Raw genomic sequence first — 14,542 nt, forward strand, 5'->3', positions numbered from 1 at the left:
CATGGCAGCAACACATCTAGGCAGGCACATCCAGCACACACAGTCACTACACACACAGTGGGGTTTTTCTCCACAACACACAGAGTTTGGAGAGGGGGGGGCGTCCCGCGTCTGCGGCCGGACGCACACACTACACACAGCATCGCAAAGTTTGAGGGGGGTGGTGGTGTGTGCGTAGCCACACAGCACGACACGCAGCACACAACAACACACGACACACACACACGTGAGCTCAACACGACTCAGCCACACCACACGACTCACACACACACGACACACACCACGGGTTTGCTGGGATTTTTTGTGTTGACAGTCAGTGGGTTTGTGTGGTTGTTTTTTGGGTGGTTTGTTCACACTGACGAATAGATGAGTTTGTTGATCTTTACAACTGGACTGTTGTACTTTCTCTTTGGTCATTACAACAGACTCATATTAACAGGAAAAATACACAACAATCACTCATATATGGATGCACCACCATGAATAATGTTGTACTCGGGAATGTATAGTCCGTGTGCTTTCAGTTGTTTCGAAGTCGAAGACAAGACACTATGATTGGGTGCTGGGCGCGGCGAGGCTCATCTGTTACTGGTTTGTTTCTGCGCTTGTCAGCGTTGTTAGAGCGGAGCCATTAGCTGTTAGTATTGGTGAGAAGAGACGTGGAGTCGTCGTGTGTTGTGTCAGCTATGAAGTTGGGCTGGCTCAGGTGGCTACATGAACCTCTAAAGGAGAGTGCAGAGTATTATCTTGCGCGAATAGTGGCCGCCATAGAGGCAGAGGGCCCCGAAGGTTGGGGGGTGGTGGGTGGTTGGGGGGGGTCGCGGGAGAGCCGGGAGGGCGAGTGGGGTGCGCTGTGGGTTGAGGATGATTGGACGAATAAAAAAATGATGAAAAATTAATGATTATATTGATATGTGTTCTTTATTTATGTATTGATTTAATAAAAAGCGAGGTCTGCTCTGCCGCCTTAACAGATCCACACGAGCGCGAGGTGTTAGTCATTGCAAACTTGTTCATGACCAGATCGCGACTCTATAACAATAAAGAAAGCACTCATGGTGTTCTGTCGTGTGGTGCGCTCTCAATCATTACACTGACCATGTTTTACGTTCAGTATGATGGGTGTGTTTCTCTTTCTCTTCTCGTGTATGCCATATGAAACGGAGCCAGACGTATAGTGCAGGGTGCAGTTGTCGTTTTCATTTGTGCTCACAGTTAAAGAATCAGACTTAATATGCATCTGCTTGTCAAATCATCTGACATCTATGGAGCATCGTCTATCGCGATATTTGTGTGGCACGCGGGTGGATAGACACACCTGAGTTGATTTAGATGATAGAGAGAGGAGGAGAGAGATGATGTAGGAGAGAGAGATGAGGGAAGAGAGTGTGAGAGAAGGCATGGAGTATGAGAGAGATTTGAGAGGAGGAGGTGAGCGAGGAGTGAATCCTCATAAACATCATATTCAGTGGTGTTATCACATGATAGGAGAAGAAGCTGTTCACGGTTGACTGGCACAAAACTGAGGTACCGGTGTTGAGGGCGTTGCCACCGACGTTGATTGTAGTAGAAAGGTTGGACGCGTGGTTGTTTGCCCCGGTGCTTGCGTGACAGTTGTGCGTTCGTGGTGGTAGTGTGGGGGGGGGGGTGGGGTGGTGTGTGCTGTTGGGAGGAGTTATGGTGTAGAGTGCTGTTGGTGAGTGGGAGGGATGTTAGACTGGAGTGTATGTGTGGTGATGATCGAGGGAGGAAGGATGGAGGTAGAGGCGCGCTAGCAAGAGAGGCGGGCTAGCGAGTATGAATATCCTTCAGCTGTTGATAGTAAGACCGTGGACGACGGTAGTGGAGCATCTCGTTTATTTCCTGAACAGTTAGTATCCGGTTGTCTGAGCCATCAACTCCTCAACGATTTGAGTCATCTACGCTATAGCAGTCGTTGTGGACACCCAGGTTTTTTATGCGGAGAAGAGACATCAGGAGTGAGAGATGTATGCGCATGGTGTTTATTCGCATGTATGTTGGCAAATGTTATTAATTTAAGCAATACCGCCTTTACTTAATTGGAGGAGAGAGAGGAGAGAGGAAAGAGAGAGCGGAGAGACGGAGAAGAGGTGAGAGGAGAGAGAGAGACGAGAGAGTGTGGGAGAGGGCGATCGAGATCTCTACTCCGTGTGGTTTTCACCCAAAAGAGCGAGACTCCAACACTGGTTCGAGGGTCACTTTGGTCGGATGCATGCGTTGTGTTACTCTGTGCGTGCGTTCGGGGAGGAAGTTCGTGTGGAGCGATTACGAGTGTGACGGAAAAGAGGGAGGTAGGCGGGTAAGACCTCAGTTAAAGACGCTAATTTAGTGAGAAAGTCGCAGACCTGTGGGACTGCCAGTTTGCTGAAGGTGTCCCAGCGGTGCCTGAGGAGACTTGGGAGGCAGGTTTTCACAATGTGCAAAAGATGTTATAGTGGACACGGAGCTCTTCTTCAGGTTCTTCTGTGTTTCCCCAAAGAGAGCTCCAATGGTCGCATTTTGTGTGCTCCTCGTTTCTGACATGTATTGACCTACCAGAGTAGCGGGTAGTTTCGACGTTTTTTAACAAGACGCGGGTTAGCTGAATGTCCTCGGAGTTAATGTGAAATGTGCTCGTGAATAAATGACATTGTCTGTTGGTTTTATGGATTAGTCTGATGATTTCACGAGTTCTGTCACATGGTTATTTAACGTGTAGTTAAATTCACGGTGGTATTGTATGTTACCTTTGATCATTGTCACCGTCTCGTTCGTTACAGCAGTTTAAAATGTGTTGGATCCTGGAAGGGTGGAAGGACAGGCAGAATGTGTTTTATTTTGTAATATATAATGGAGTGCAAAAGACTCTCTGGGTCTGAGGCATACGTCAGTACCAAAAAGGTTTTAATTAATATTGATGAATGCTAATAAATATACTAAATCCTTCCTTGTAGTTCTATCTTTCTGTCAGTGCAGAGACGTTGAGTGTTTCGTGCTCTGGTGTTGGGTTTTCCTTTGTTCACTGGTTTGTTTTGGTTTGGTCTTCAACTTGATGCTCGAGCTACAATTTAGAAATGAAACCAAAACCGGAATGTGTTTTTGCGTACTGAAACCTAAATAAAAAAACACACACAGGTACATGATACTGATAAAGGAGTTCAGATTCTGCAAACCATTTCATGTTTCCTCTCTTTTCTCCTTTCGCTGACATATGGTGGGCTAAGTACTGCAGCTATATTTAGGTAGTAATACTTGTAAGAGTATTATGAATGGACTGGTATTAGGTATACTAGGCTGTATTAGATAGCGTCTTTATCCAGTCTTAATGCCGCCTCAAAGGCTTACATACTACTCATGTCATCACGCCAGTCAGTGTACCTTACTCTAGAACTAACATTCATACACCTCACACATCCGCTGTTGGGTGCCATTGGGCCATCAGGAGCAACTCAGGGTTAAGGTAGGACACGCATCACCAATGTTGACTGCATGGGCTTGGGATCGAACCCAGTCAACCTTCTGGTTGAGAGACGACCGCCACTCCTTCCGCAGGCTGCAGCAACAGTCACCCTAGAGAAGTACCTACCTGTAACGAGTTATGTCCATTATACTATAACAATAGCATAGCGACAATATAGGGAAAAATGAAGAAAAAGGTAGAAATGAAATAAATTACATCTATACTTCTCTAAAGTAGAAGAATGTATATATGCATAACTAATCTATGAGATATCTATATAGTCTATAAATAAATAAACACAGAACAAATGCCCCATAATAGAGGAAAATGCCTTATAATTAATACAATATAATATTTGTGTTTTATAAATTTATAATTAATAACATGCAAATAAAGGGTGAAAATATAATAAATGGATATATATATATATATTTAAAATGTCATATCATTACTTTAACTCAATCATGCATATATACATTTGTGTGAACCCTAAAAAATTAGTGGATTTACATGCCTAAAAAAAATGTTTTTGAGAATAATTACATACTAAAACCGAATTAAAGGTGGCTAGGTAAATTCACTTCAGAAACACTTTTTGTTATATTCCATGAATGCTTTAATCATCCCTGATAGGCAATGAATAAATCAAATGCTTTGACAATAACTACCATAACGTTTCATCTGTGGAAGCACCGTGGCGCTGTAAAAAACACGACCAATCATCTGAGCCGACCTTGTTCGAGCCTTCTACCCCTACCTTTAAAGGTGGGGTAGGTAATTTTGGAGAAACCAGCTCGAGTGCGTTAGAATTTGAAAATACACAGCCGGAAAAAATCTGCCACTTCCTTACAGAGCCCCTCCTCCAACACACACGAACGCGCACATGACCAATGACGGCACGAGATAAGTTTGTGCACAGATGGAAGGCTGATAGGCAGGTAGGCCATCCAGTTACTTTAGCCGGGCCGGCTCAGATGATTGGTCGTGCTTTTTACAGTACCACGGCTTCCACAGATTAAATGTTTTAATGGATTTATTGTCAAAGCACTTAAGATATTCATTGCTATCGGGATGTTAAGAGCATTCCATGGAATATAACAAAAAGTGTATCTCGAGCCGGTTTCTCAAACGTACCTACCCCACCTTTAAGTATAATTGCTATACATTTAAAAAAAAATTGTGGTCACATTTATGTATTCTTCTTTATATTTCAACATTACTTTTTTACTCGGATAGTTTTGTTCTTTTTTTATGGTGTATATTATTTGTTAACTGTTTTTCAGTATTTTGTTAACTACAGCTGTCAAATAAGGCAATGCACGTTTTTTTTATATGGCACCTTTCAACACAAGGCAATTCAATGTGCTTCACAAAAATTAAAAACATTAAGAAATAGTGACACGGAAACACAATAAAAAATGCTATTTAAAACCAGTATAAAACTATAAAGGTAATGGAGTAGCAGTGGAAAGTAGCATACATTCAAACACCTCAGAAACTTTCCACTACTGTCCCTGGTGTTTTCCTGCATGCATGCACACTGTGTGGGTGTAACTGGTGCCAAATGTTGAATGTTAATAAGTCTGTTGCATAAACTGTTAAATATTTCCCTTGATCATACATGTCAGGCAAAGTTTGCTTTTGTGTTTTACTGTAGAATGTACTTTTAAGTATGTTCCCAAAAGTCCTGCCTCTGAAACACATATTCAAAGCGAAATCCCTCCAGGGTTAAGGTACAAAGGAAACGCATGTATTCCCGGTATGAGGCAGTAAATGACCCCTCTGTACTGGTCCCCCCCCCTCTGTTGTTATTATTCCAGAGAAGCGGCGGTGATTTTACCGTCACGTCTGGTGAGTCATGCGTGAGTCAGAGCCTGTGGGAGGGAGAGATCTGCGTCCTGCTGCCGGGTGTTTCTGCTCCGGGATCACATGCACGCCGTAGTATCCGGGCAGATAAGCGGTCATGTGATTTTTCGAAGAATTGCTGCTATAACCTCTCCTCCTTACGGGAAACATAAAGCGCTGATTTCCTCCTGTGTTGCAGTTTTAAAGTGATACCCTGTGCGCTGTGAAGCCATATAGCTCAGTGAGATCCTGCAGGATTACTGTACACCCTCACATCAGTTCCTTTTAGAATCAGAATCAGAAACAGGTTTATTACCAGGTAGTTTGACACGTACGAGGAATTTGACTAGGTGTCGTGGTGCATACATAAAAGTAAAAAAAGAATAAAAAAACACAGTGAAAGATTAAAACATATCTAAGGATATTAAAGTACTAAGTGAGCAATAACATAGCTAAACTCTCCAGTAAATACCTTTTAACTCTTTTAACAAGAATATTGTGCATGATAGCAAAAACTTAAAGGGCCAGTCCACACATTTTTCTGATTTTAGAAGGATTAGGACCTAAGCATAGCAAGGGCCCCCTCAACAAAAAGCCAATGGAAAAATCCCATTGGCTTTTGGGAAATTGGAGAAAATAAGACATGTGGTGAACACATGCTCATGATACTATGTGTTGTTCTTCAGGAGAATCTCCACATACAAACAACACTTTGTGACTTTTGAAACGTAAACGCAGTCGCCAGAAATAAAAAGCTAACGTTAGGCTATAAAGGAACTTAATCACGGTCACATGACTTCAGACCGCTAAACTATAGGGGGATAATGTTCGGCGTGATGACTAACGCACTGAACCATAGCATCCCTAGTACAACTAGTAGTAGCTGTAGTAGCAGCAGCTGTTGTAGTAGTAGTAGTAGTAGCAGCTATAGTAGTAGATATTAGTAGTAGTAGTAGTAGTAGCTGTATTAGTAGCAGTAGTAGTAGCAGTAGTAGTAGTAGTAGTAGTAGCAGTAGTAGTAGTAGTAGTATTAGTAGTAGTAGTAGCAGCTCTAGTGAGTAGTAGTAGTAGTAGTGTAGTAGTAGTATAGTAGTAGTAATAGTAGTAGTAGTAATAGTAGTAGTAGTAGTAATAGTAGTAGTAGCAGCTCTAGTGGTAGTAGTAGTAGTAGTAGTAGCAGCTCTAGTGGTAGTAGTAGTAGTAGTAGTAGCAGCTCTAGTAGTAGTAGTAGTAGTAGTAGTAATAGTAGTAGTAGTAGTAATAGTAGTAGTAGCAGCTCTAGTAGTAGTAGTAGTAGTAATAGTAGTAGTAGCAGCTGTAGTAGTATTAGTATAGTCTAGTCACTTGTTGGTAACACCTGCCGTTTTTAAGACAAAAAAGCCTTAGACAGTCACCAGTGCGGTATTTATTGACTTATTTTATGTCGTAGAACAAAATATGAAAATCTCGTAAGCTTGTTTTATCCACAGATCTTATTTCAGGAATCCAACCAAAATGATTGACTTCAAGACGACAAAACCAAAAATGGTGAATGCTAACTTATTTTCCGGTTTTAGGACTCATTCCTGGACCACTTTATTCAGTTCACCCGTCATGAAGAGTACTACTCGGCCCAAAAACAACATTAGAATATTGAACCTCTGATGGGAGCGTGTTTAAAGTACCAGAAATAACCCAGATGATGTCATGGTGAGGTCATCAGGGTTTTCTTGGATGGTTACATCAGGAGAGATGAAGCATGATGATAATATGATAAGCTGAATCAATTGTCAGCAAATGTATCTGTTAGATAACACATTAATCATAACATAAAAAAACATTTCTAACTAACATATCCGATATAATATTCCTGTATTGTGTGATAACGAGGCACTGAATACACTGATTACTGTTGCAAAGATATTAAATAAAAGCAACTTCAACTGTTGAAGCATGTGATATTTTTGCGTTTTTTCTGATCTTTTATTCACCAAACGATTATCAAATTATTGAGAAAATAATTGAAAGATTCCTTAATTATCAGAACAATTATTAGTCACCACTCTAGTGAGCAGATGTAGACACCTACATGCTTCCATAAAACACAACAAAAAGGATCACTGTACTTAATACCACAGATGCTGTATATAACCATACAAATAATGATTGATTATTATGGGAATTCTTTGGTTGTGCTGATGACATAATCTGGGTATTAAGAGGTCAAAGGTCACAGTTGGGTCAGTAGAGGTAGACTACTCTTCAGCCTTGAACTTTTCCTGCTGTCTCATCATCATCATCTTCATAATCATCATCATCCAGCTTTTCTATGGTAGTTATAGAAACAGTTGCCATGACACCCAATGCCCGTAAGCGATGCAATGATCCAGGTGCACAGTGTCCATGGACTGTGTGTGTGTGTGTGTGTGTGTGTGTGTGTGTGTGTGTGTGTGTGTGTGTGTGTGTGTGTGTGTGTGTGTGTGTGTTTGTGTGTNAAAGTGTTTTTATATAGCCCAATATCACACATTTTACATTTGTCTCAGTGGACTTTACAGTTTGTACAGAATATGAATAAGACACCCTCTGTCCTTGGACCCTCACATTGGACAACGCAACAAAAAAACTGCATACTTTTATTGTGGACATGAATGAGCAGATGGTATTCCTTAGGAGTAAAGGCCCCAACACACCAATCTGACACAAAAGAACACGTCCCGACGGACCCGACTGTTGTGTCGCCTCACGTCTCCTGCGTCTTGGCAAACAGTTGCAATGGAGCACACTGCAAAGACTTCTGCCGACGGCCAAGTAGCACGTACGAGCTGCGCATGCGTGAGTGGCAATAACTCTCCTTACTAACAGGCGGCGGTAGTGTGTATTAGTCAATCAAAAGAGGCAACAACTGGAAGACAGACTGCATGATACACCCATGGATGTATCATAAGAACTGGATACAGCGTGGGAGGCGGGGCCTCGTTCATTCCTATGAGAGTTGCTCATTGGCGCATGAAGACAAAATGGCTCAACTTTTGAGAGAGCGAAACGTCACGAAAGTATTCATATAATCATATAATCTGTTCTTATTGTGCATCCATGGGTAAAGGTAAAACTCATGTAGTACTGAACACGTCACATGAACGTGCCGGGCGGCGCGGTCCCGTAGGTTAGATCCGCGTTCATAATGCCGAGGAAAATAATGAATGAATTAATGTTTTTAATAAGGACTATACAAATGTTCATACTTGGTAGTTTATTTAGTTTAAAAACAATTATCCAACGATTTACAGACGTCTCTTTCCCAATGGGAAAAAGTATTTCCGGGCCCAGCAACTGATACGGAAGTGTAGTAACGCCGTTTGGCCACAACTAATATTTTCACTACCGGAGGACCGAGGATTCGAGGAGTCGAGGAGGGGAAATTAGTGAAATGAGAAAGGGCCACAGAGTTTTTGAGACAAACTTTCCGCCGGTCTCGACCAAAATCTGCTCGTGTCACTCAGTTAATTTCGGAAACCACGTGATGTCCCGCTGATGATGACATTTCCGGATTTCAAGGTTTCAAAGTAAGAACATGATGGTTTGGTTAATGTGCCGTTTTTGTATTACTTTAATGAACAGTGTTACGTTAAGTGCATTCTTTATCACCAAGATAAAGAATGTATCACATGTTATAGTGATACAGTTAGTTTGTGTTAGTTTATTTGTTCAATGCAGCCTATTTCGAGCACATTCGTATGCATTGATGTTGTTGAACTAGGCTACTTAGGTTACGCCACTTTTGGGTCCCGGGGGGCTACAGCTGGCAGCGAAGCAGCCCCAGAGATAATTCTTTCGTTCGATATTTTGTGTGTATTCATTAAGCGGGTCAAAGTTACAAAGCACTTCCCATCTTATTAATTGGCCTAGTTTTACGTTACCAGTGCAGTGGTAAGGTTATCTGTAGAAAAGCACCGTATTTACGTTAGCCTTCAGTAAGGCTAAATGTTGTCATTACCGGAGGATTCGAGGAGTCTAGGAGGGGTAATTTGTGAAATGAGAAAGGGCCCATGTGTGTGTAAAAAGAAGATCCACAAGCACAGATTTGAGATCTACAAGCAGAGATTTGAGATCCACAAGCAGAGATTTGAGATCCACAAGCGCATTTTTGGTTGACAAATACAAAATAGATTCTCCAATGCCTGATCGAAAGTTGTCAATGTTAAAGAGATATTCACAAATTCCTTTTGTTTATTTGTAAATTATTTATAGTATTAGATCTTATTTTATTTTGTGAAAATATTTAGCGTATTTGCAGATCCGTTTTACATCCGAAAAGACACGACGGGGCGGGACACACCAATCTGAGTAGGACGACAGGACGCTCATCGACAGCCAGACATCTATCGACATCTATCGACGCCGAAAATCAGCCCGGTGTGTAGGGGCCTTAAGTGAACACGCCCTCATTTAATAGGCAATTCAAGATGATAAAACGACAAGTCATTATTTCCTAATTAGCCTAAATGAGTCATCTGATATTAAAGATTAACAATGGGATTAAACTAATTTGGCCACTTCTCAGGTCACATCTGATCTGTCGCTGTCTGTGATTGGAATGGAAACAATACATGGGAACATGTAATATTCACATAAAAATGCAGTGGTTTGAAGGTATTTTCCTTTTAATTAAAAAAAGGAAAACGTTGTGCTCATTTTCAGGTTCATGTATTTTGTGTTTCTACCATAACACTGTCACATGCTTGATGCACCTGTATTGAACCTCTGTCTGAGAAGCTCTGTTTTAGTGCATGTCTCTTTCGGTTTCTCCCCAAGAGGCACAGCCTCTGCAAAGCTAGGGTATATTTTCATGAGCATGTGACAGAGTTAGGGTAGCTGAATCTGAATCGCTTATTTAATCCAATGATTTCTCACCTAGGCTCAAAAAATGAATTAAGTTCATAGTTTAGTAGGCATTGAAGATACACAAAGTATATCTCCTTTATGTTAGTGGCTAGGCTAAATCAAAAAGTAATTTGAAAGTAACTTTTCTTTTAAAGTAACAGTATTTTTTCTTTGCTAATCTACCCATCTCCGAGTCAAAGGTGCTAATACAAAATTCATAGCATCTATGATCGAGAGATTGGTTTATTTCTATTTTGAGATGTTAATATTTTAGAATTGTTTATTTCTACTCTTTTAATTTCCAATTATGTGCAATGCCTTGTTTTTTATGGTGCTGCAAGACATTATTTTTACAAGTACATCTTATCTGTATTGTCTCCAAACAGTTGTCATGATGAGAACGGCTGAGTATACCGCTGCTAAGAGTGTCAGTTGTTAACGGTGCAGACAGCAGCAGTAGAGCTGACAGAGTGCTGCCAAATCTAACACTTTTAACATGGAGTATAAACCAGCCAGTATTTGCACAGTAAATAATGATTCTCTGCTCTGGTATAGATTACATCTCTACATGGCAAGTAGTTATTTTGCTGATATATAAGCAACATAGCTCATTATGCAACATATAAAACCTTCCGCAGCTTGAGTTTCTTTTTGAGGTAGAACGCTGCTGATACACGGTTAGTACATAGGTTCAAGATCATCACAGCCTCAGTTAAGAACGCTGATTAACTCCACATCCCCCCTCCCAGTGAGCCTCTGTGTGACTGATGACAGAAACACCCAGCTTTGGGTCAGGTCATTTCATATTTCGTTAGTGTATCAATTGACAAATTATTAGTTTGACAGAGATTTTATGAAGCAAAAGATCTCGCTTCAGTCGCCTGTAATTGGGCCAAACAACGCAGCAGCATCTCAGTCTGACTGCTGGCAAACGCAAACAAACACACACACACACACACACACACACACACACACACACACACACACACACACACACACACACACACACACACACACACACACACACACACACACACATGAACATGAAATCACTGACAAATATGAATATACTGTATACAACANTGTGTGTGTGTGTGTGTGTGTGTGTGTGTGTGAGTTACAGAGAGTTTTACTGTAATCTGATACACACTAGCCCCTTTGAAAGATATTAGGAAATATTGGCTCTGGGCCTTTTTTCCAAAGCAGTCACTTTATGCCTGGTCCTCACTCGTTCAGGTATGAAGTTGGATAAGAGTTGTGTGTGTGTGTGTGTGTGTGTGTGTGTGTGTGTGTTCAGTATTAAATATAATAATCATAAATGATCATTAATGTCTTAATTATCGCTGAGATCCAGATCAGTGTTTGTTCTCAGTCTTATTTACAGCCGCTCTCTCTGCAGAGGTGTTGCTTAGCATTCAGGATGTGAAATTAAGATGTTTTTGTTCCATATTTGGATCAAACACGGCTGGAGGGTTGAACATTTCCAGCAGCGAGTGAAGCGAGGCTTTCATCTCCATTGCAGATTCTGATCTTTCCTGCCTTTACTACTGTTACATAAAAATACATAAGCACATAACGCTCTGTTCAACGGTGAGGCTGGAGTTCAGTGTGTTCTGTGCAAAACCTCATATGACTTACATGTGAGAGAGCAGAAAGCCTTTATATCAAGTTTTAGGTTGTGATTTCATTGACGTGAACTGTTTGGAATTATCTTAACAGAATAGTTTGACAGTGTGAGGAATAAAAATGTGTTTTCTGGTGACAAGTTAAGGCTACAGTCAACAGAGTGTTAGCCTAGCTTAGCATAAAGACTGGAAACAGCTAGCCTGGCTTCATGCATTACCAACAACATCTGCCGTCAGCTGACTCGTTGCTCTTGAATCCATAGAAAATGTGTATAATTTGTCCATTTACGGGAAACTTTGGGCTGAATATTTTATTTGTTGTATGCTAAATGCTCCCTGCTAGGGCACATTACATTACATATCACTTGTTAGAAGCTTTTATCCAAAGTGACTTACATACTCAATACTGTGGGCAATCCCCACAGGAGCAATTTGGGGTGAAGTGTCTTGCCCAGGGACACAACGACATGCTGACTGCAGTGGGGTTTGAACCTGTTACCCCCTGATCCGAACACCAACACACAACCCACTGCACCACACGCCTCCCGCACATAATAATCCCAATGGTATGTTAATTAGTGGGCTTTGATTTGTTGTCTTGTATTACCTTTTAATACATTTGTGATAATGGTATTTGGCTACACATCTGATTTGCTGCATTCAAAGAATTATTTCTATACAACATTTCTAAAAAGTAAAGTAAAAAAAAAGTAAAGTAAAAAAAAGTTATGCGCTGAAATAAATTAAAAAAGATTAGTTCACTGTGTTAAAATCCCTCCTACTGGAATAATTAGGAAATGTTTCCCATGGTGCAAAACACTGGATGTTGAGCAACTTTTACTACTTTTTTGTTATTGTATTCTTATACTATTTGTCTTTCTGTCTTATTCTGTTGCTGCTACGACACCTGCATTTCCTACGGGGATCAATAAAGGTTCATATTATCTTATCTTAAATATATATAAGTATACTATGTGTTCACTGAGTCAGAATTCCTCCTAAAACATATTGATTTCTATGTTTTTAAAAATAAAATGTTTGTGAAATCCCTCGTTGTGTGTTTCCACTCCATCCCCTACGTTTATTAACCTTGTGGTTTTGACCCCAACCGCGCTTCACCCTCCTCTCTGCCCCTCTTCTGCACTCTGCCCCAATTTGCGTACGCGGTCACGCCGTCTCGGGAACGCGCATTGGGGGCTCGGTTCCTACGTTCCTACGCAACGGAGGGGCGGTACGCAGGACTTAAAGCAGCGCGAGGCTTGTCCTCCTATGTTGATGTGTCGTACTCGCAGATTTCAGAAAGTCAGGGAGGCAGGTTCAGGGAGTTTTTGGAGAGAGGAAAGAGAGAGAAACAGAAATCGGAGCAGCAGCAGTGACACTTTGCTGTCATATAACTATTTTTGTTCCGGCACTTCTCAAATAAACCAGCAGAGACCCCGTTGTTGTTTGGAGCGATGGAGCGCTCATCGGTAGGACTCATAGGAGACCAAGTGTTTGCTGTGGAGTCAATAACTAAGAAGAGAGTGAGAAAGGTAAGAACAACTAATAACCCACAACACATAACTTGCTTGTTTTCCCAAATAATGAACAGTGTGTTCCGATTCGCTGCACACCACAAAACTAGGCTAGGCAATATCCTTATAAACTACTTTACGTACGAGATATATATCTATTATTTCCATACACTGTGCCAAAGTTTAGGAATGTTTCACAGCAGGAGTCTCCTCCTGCAGCCTCTCCGTGAGGCTGCATGAGATGCTGCAGCGTTAAGCATGTTTTGATGCCCACGCAGCTGTAGTAAGACGGGGAAGGGGGTGTGTAGGTATCCAGAAAACGCGCTTACGGACAAAGTGAGGGGAGCTACGCACTTGATATGAGTTACGCCAGTGAGCAGCGGAGAATCGGTGGGAAAATGCTGCGTAATAACACTGGGTGCTGCGTGATGGTTTTTTCACGTTGGAGAAACATGTGGATTTGTAAGGCCTATTTTCACGAAGCATGTGCTCATACAGTGTACTCTGTAAGGTAAAATAAATTTTGATAATAAAAAATTATTATACAATCACAAATAAAAGCTCTCCTCCACATGCTCTCTGTGTTTACCCATGGATGTGGTCATGTTGTTATTTTCCTCTCTGACTGTGATCATTCCGGTTGCGCAACACCACGTTGTTTACATGTTCGCGTGGCCCCACCTATCACAAAGCGTTCTAGAAGTAGCTCGAGCATTGTAGAGACCGGCTCGTGGAGCCCATGTGCGGTCACGTCACCCGTCATTGACGTCACCCCCCCCTCATGAAAACACAGTATTTTTTTTAAAAAGGGCCTAAAATGTGTATGACCCTTAAAGGGACAGTCCTGCTTTTTCGGTCTTGCTTTTAGCTTCTTATGCACCACAACGAGGGGGGAAATGTGGGTGAATCTAATAAGTAACTCTCTGTCCCCCCCCTCTTTCTCTTTCTCCTCAGGGTAATGTGGAGTACCTTCTGAAATGGCAGGGATGGTCCCCAAAGTGAGTAAGCCTTGACTCATCATGAACCTCATAGCCTCAATATGATCTGAGTGGCCCTTTATATATATATATTAAAAAAATATGCTGCCTAATACCTGAGTTGCTGCTGCATAGATAGATGGATGGATGGATAGATAGATGGATGGATAGATAGATAGATGGATGGATAGATGGATGGATAGATGGATAGATATATAGATAGATAGATGGATAGATGGATAGATATATAGATAGATAGAT

The 14,542-nt window shown here is 41.4% G+C and overlaps 2 protein-coding genes across 2 annotated transcripts in view; one reads left to right on the plus strand and one right to left on the minus strand.

Annotated features, from left to right (window-relative positions):
- The window catches only part of LOC104958410 (uncharacterized protein CXorf22), a 29,147-nt gene that overhangs the window by 2,652 nt on the left and 11,953 nt on the right, over positions 1-14,542 (minus strand). Inside the window, exon 15 of the mRNA XM_010786149.1 lies at positions 1,532-1,690. Coding sequence (XP_010784451.1) covers positions 1,532-1,690 — 159 coding nt within the window. The remainder of the gene's footprint in view (positions 1-1,531; positions 1,691-14,542) is intronic.
- LOC104958407 (chromobox protein homolog 7-like) overlaps positions 13,018-14,542 on the plus strand; it is a 3,094-nt gene continuing 1,569 nt past the window's right edge. Inside the window, exons 1-2 of the mRNA XM_010786146.1 lie at positions 13,018-13,322; positions 14,259-14,302. Coding sequence (XP_010784448.1) covers positions 13,245-13,322; positions 14,259-14,302 — 122 coding nt within the window. The 5' untranslated portion in view covers positions 13,018-13,244. The remainder of the gene's footprint in view (positions 13,323-14,258; positions 14,303-14,542) is intronic.

This window comes from Notothenia coriiceps, unplaced genomic scaffold (genome assembly GCF_000735185.1).
Source record: "Notothenia coriiceps isolate Sejong01 unplaced genomic scaffold, NC01 NC01_scaffold00028799, whole genome shotgun sequence".
In the NCBI taxonomy this organism is placed as follows: domain Eukaryota; kingdom Metazoa; phylum Chordata; class Actinopteri; order Perciformes; family Nototheniidae; genus Notothenia; species Notothenia coriiceps.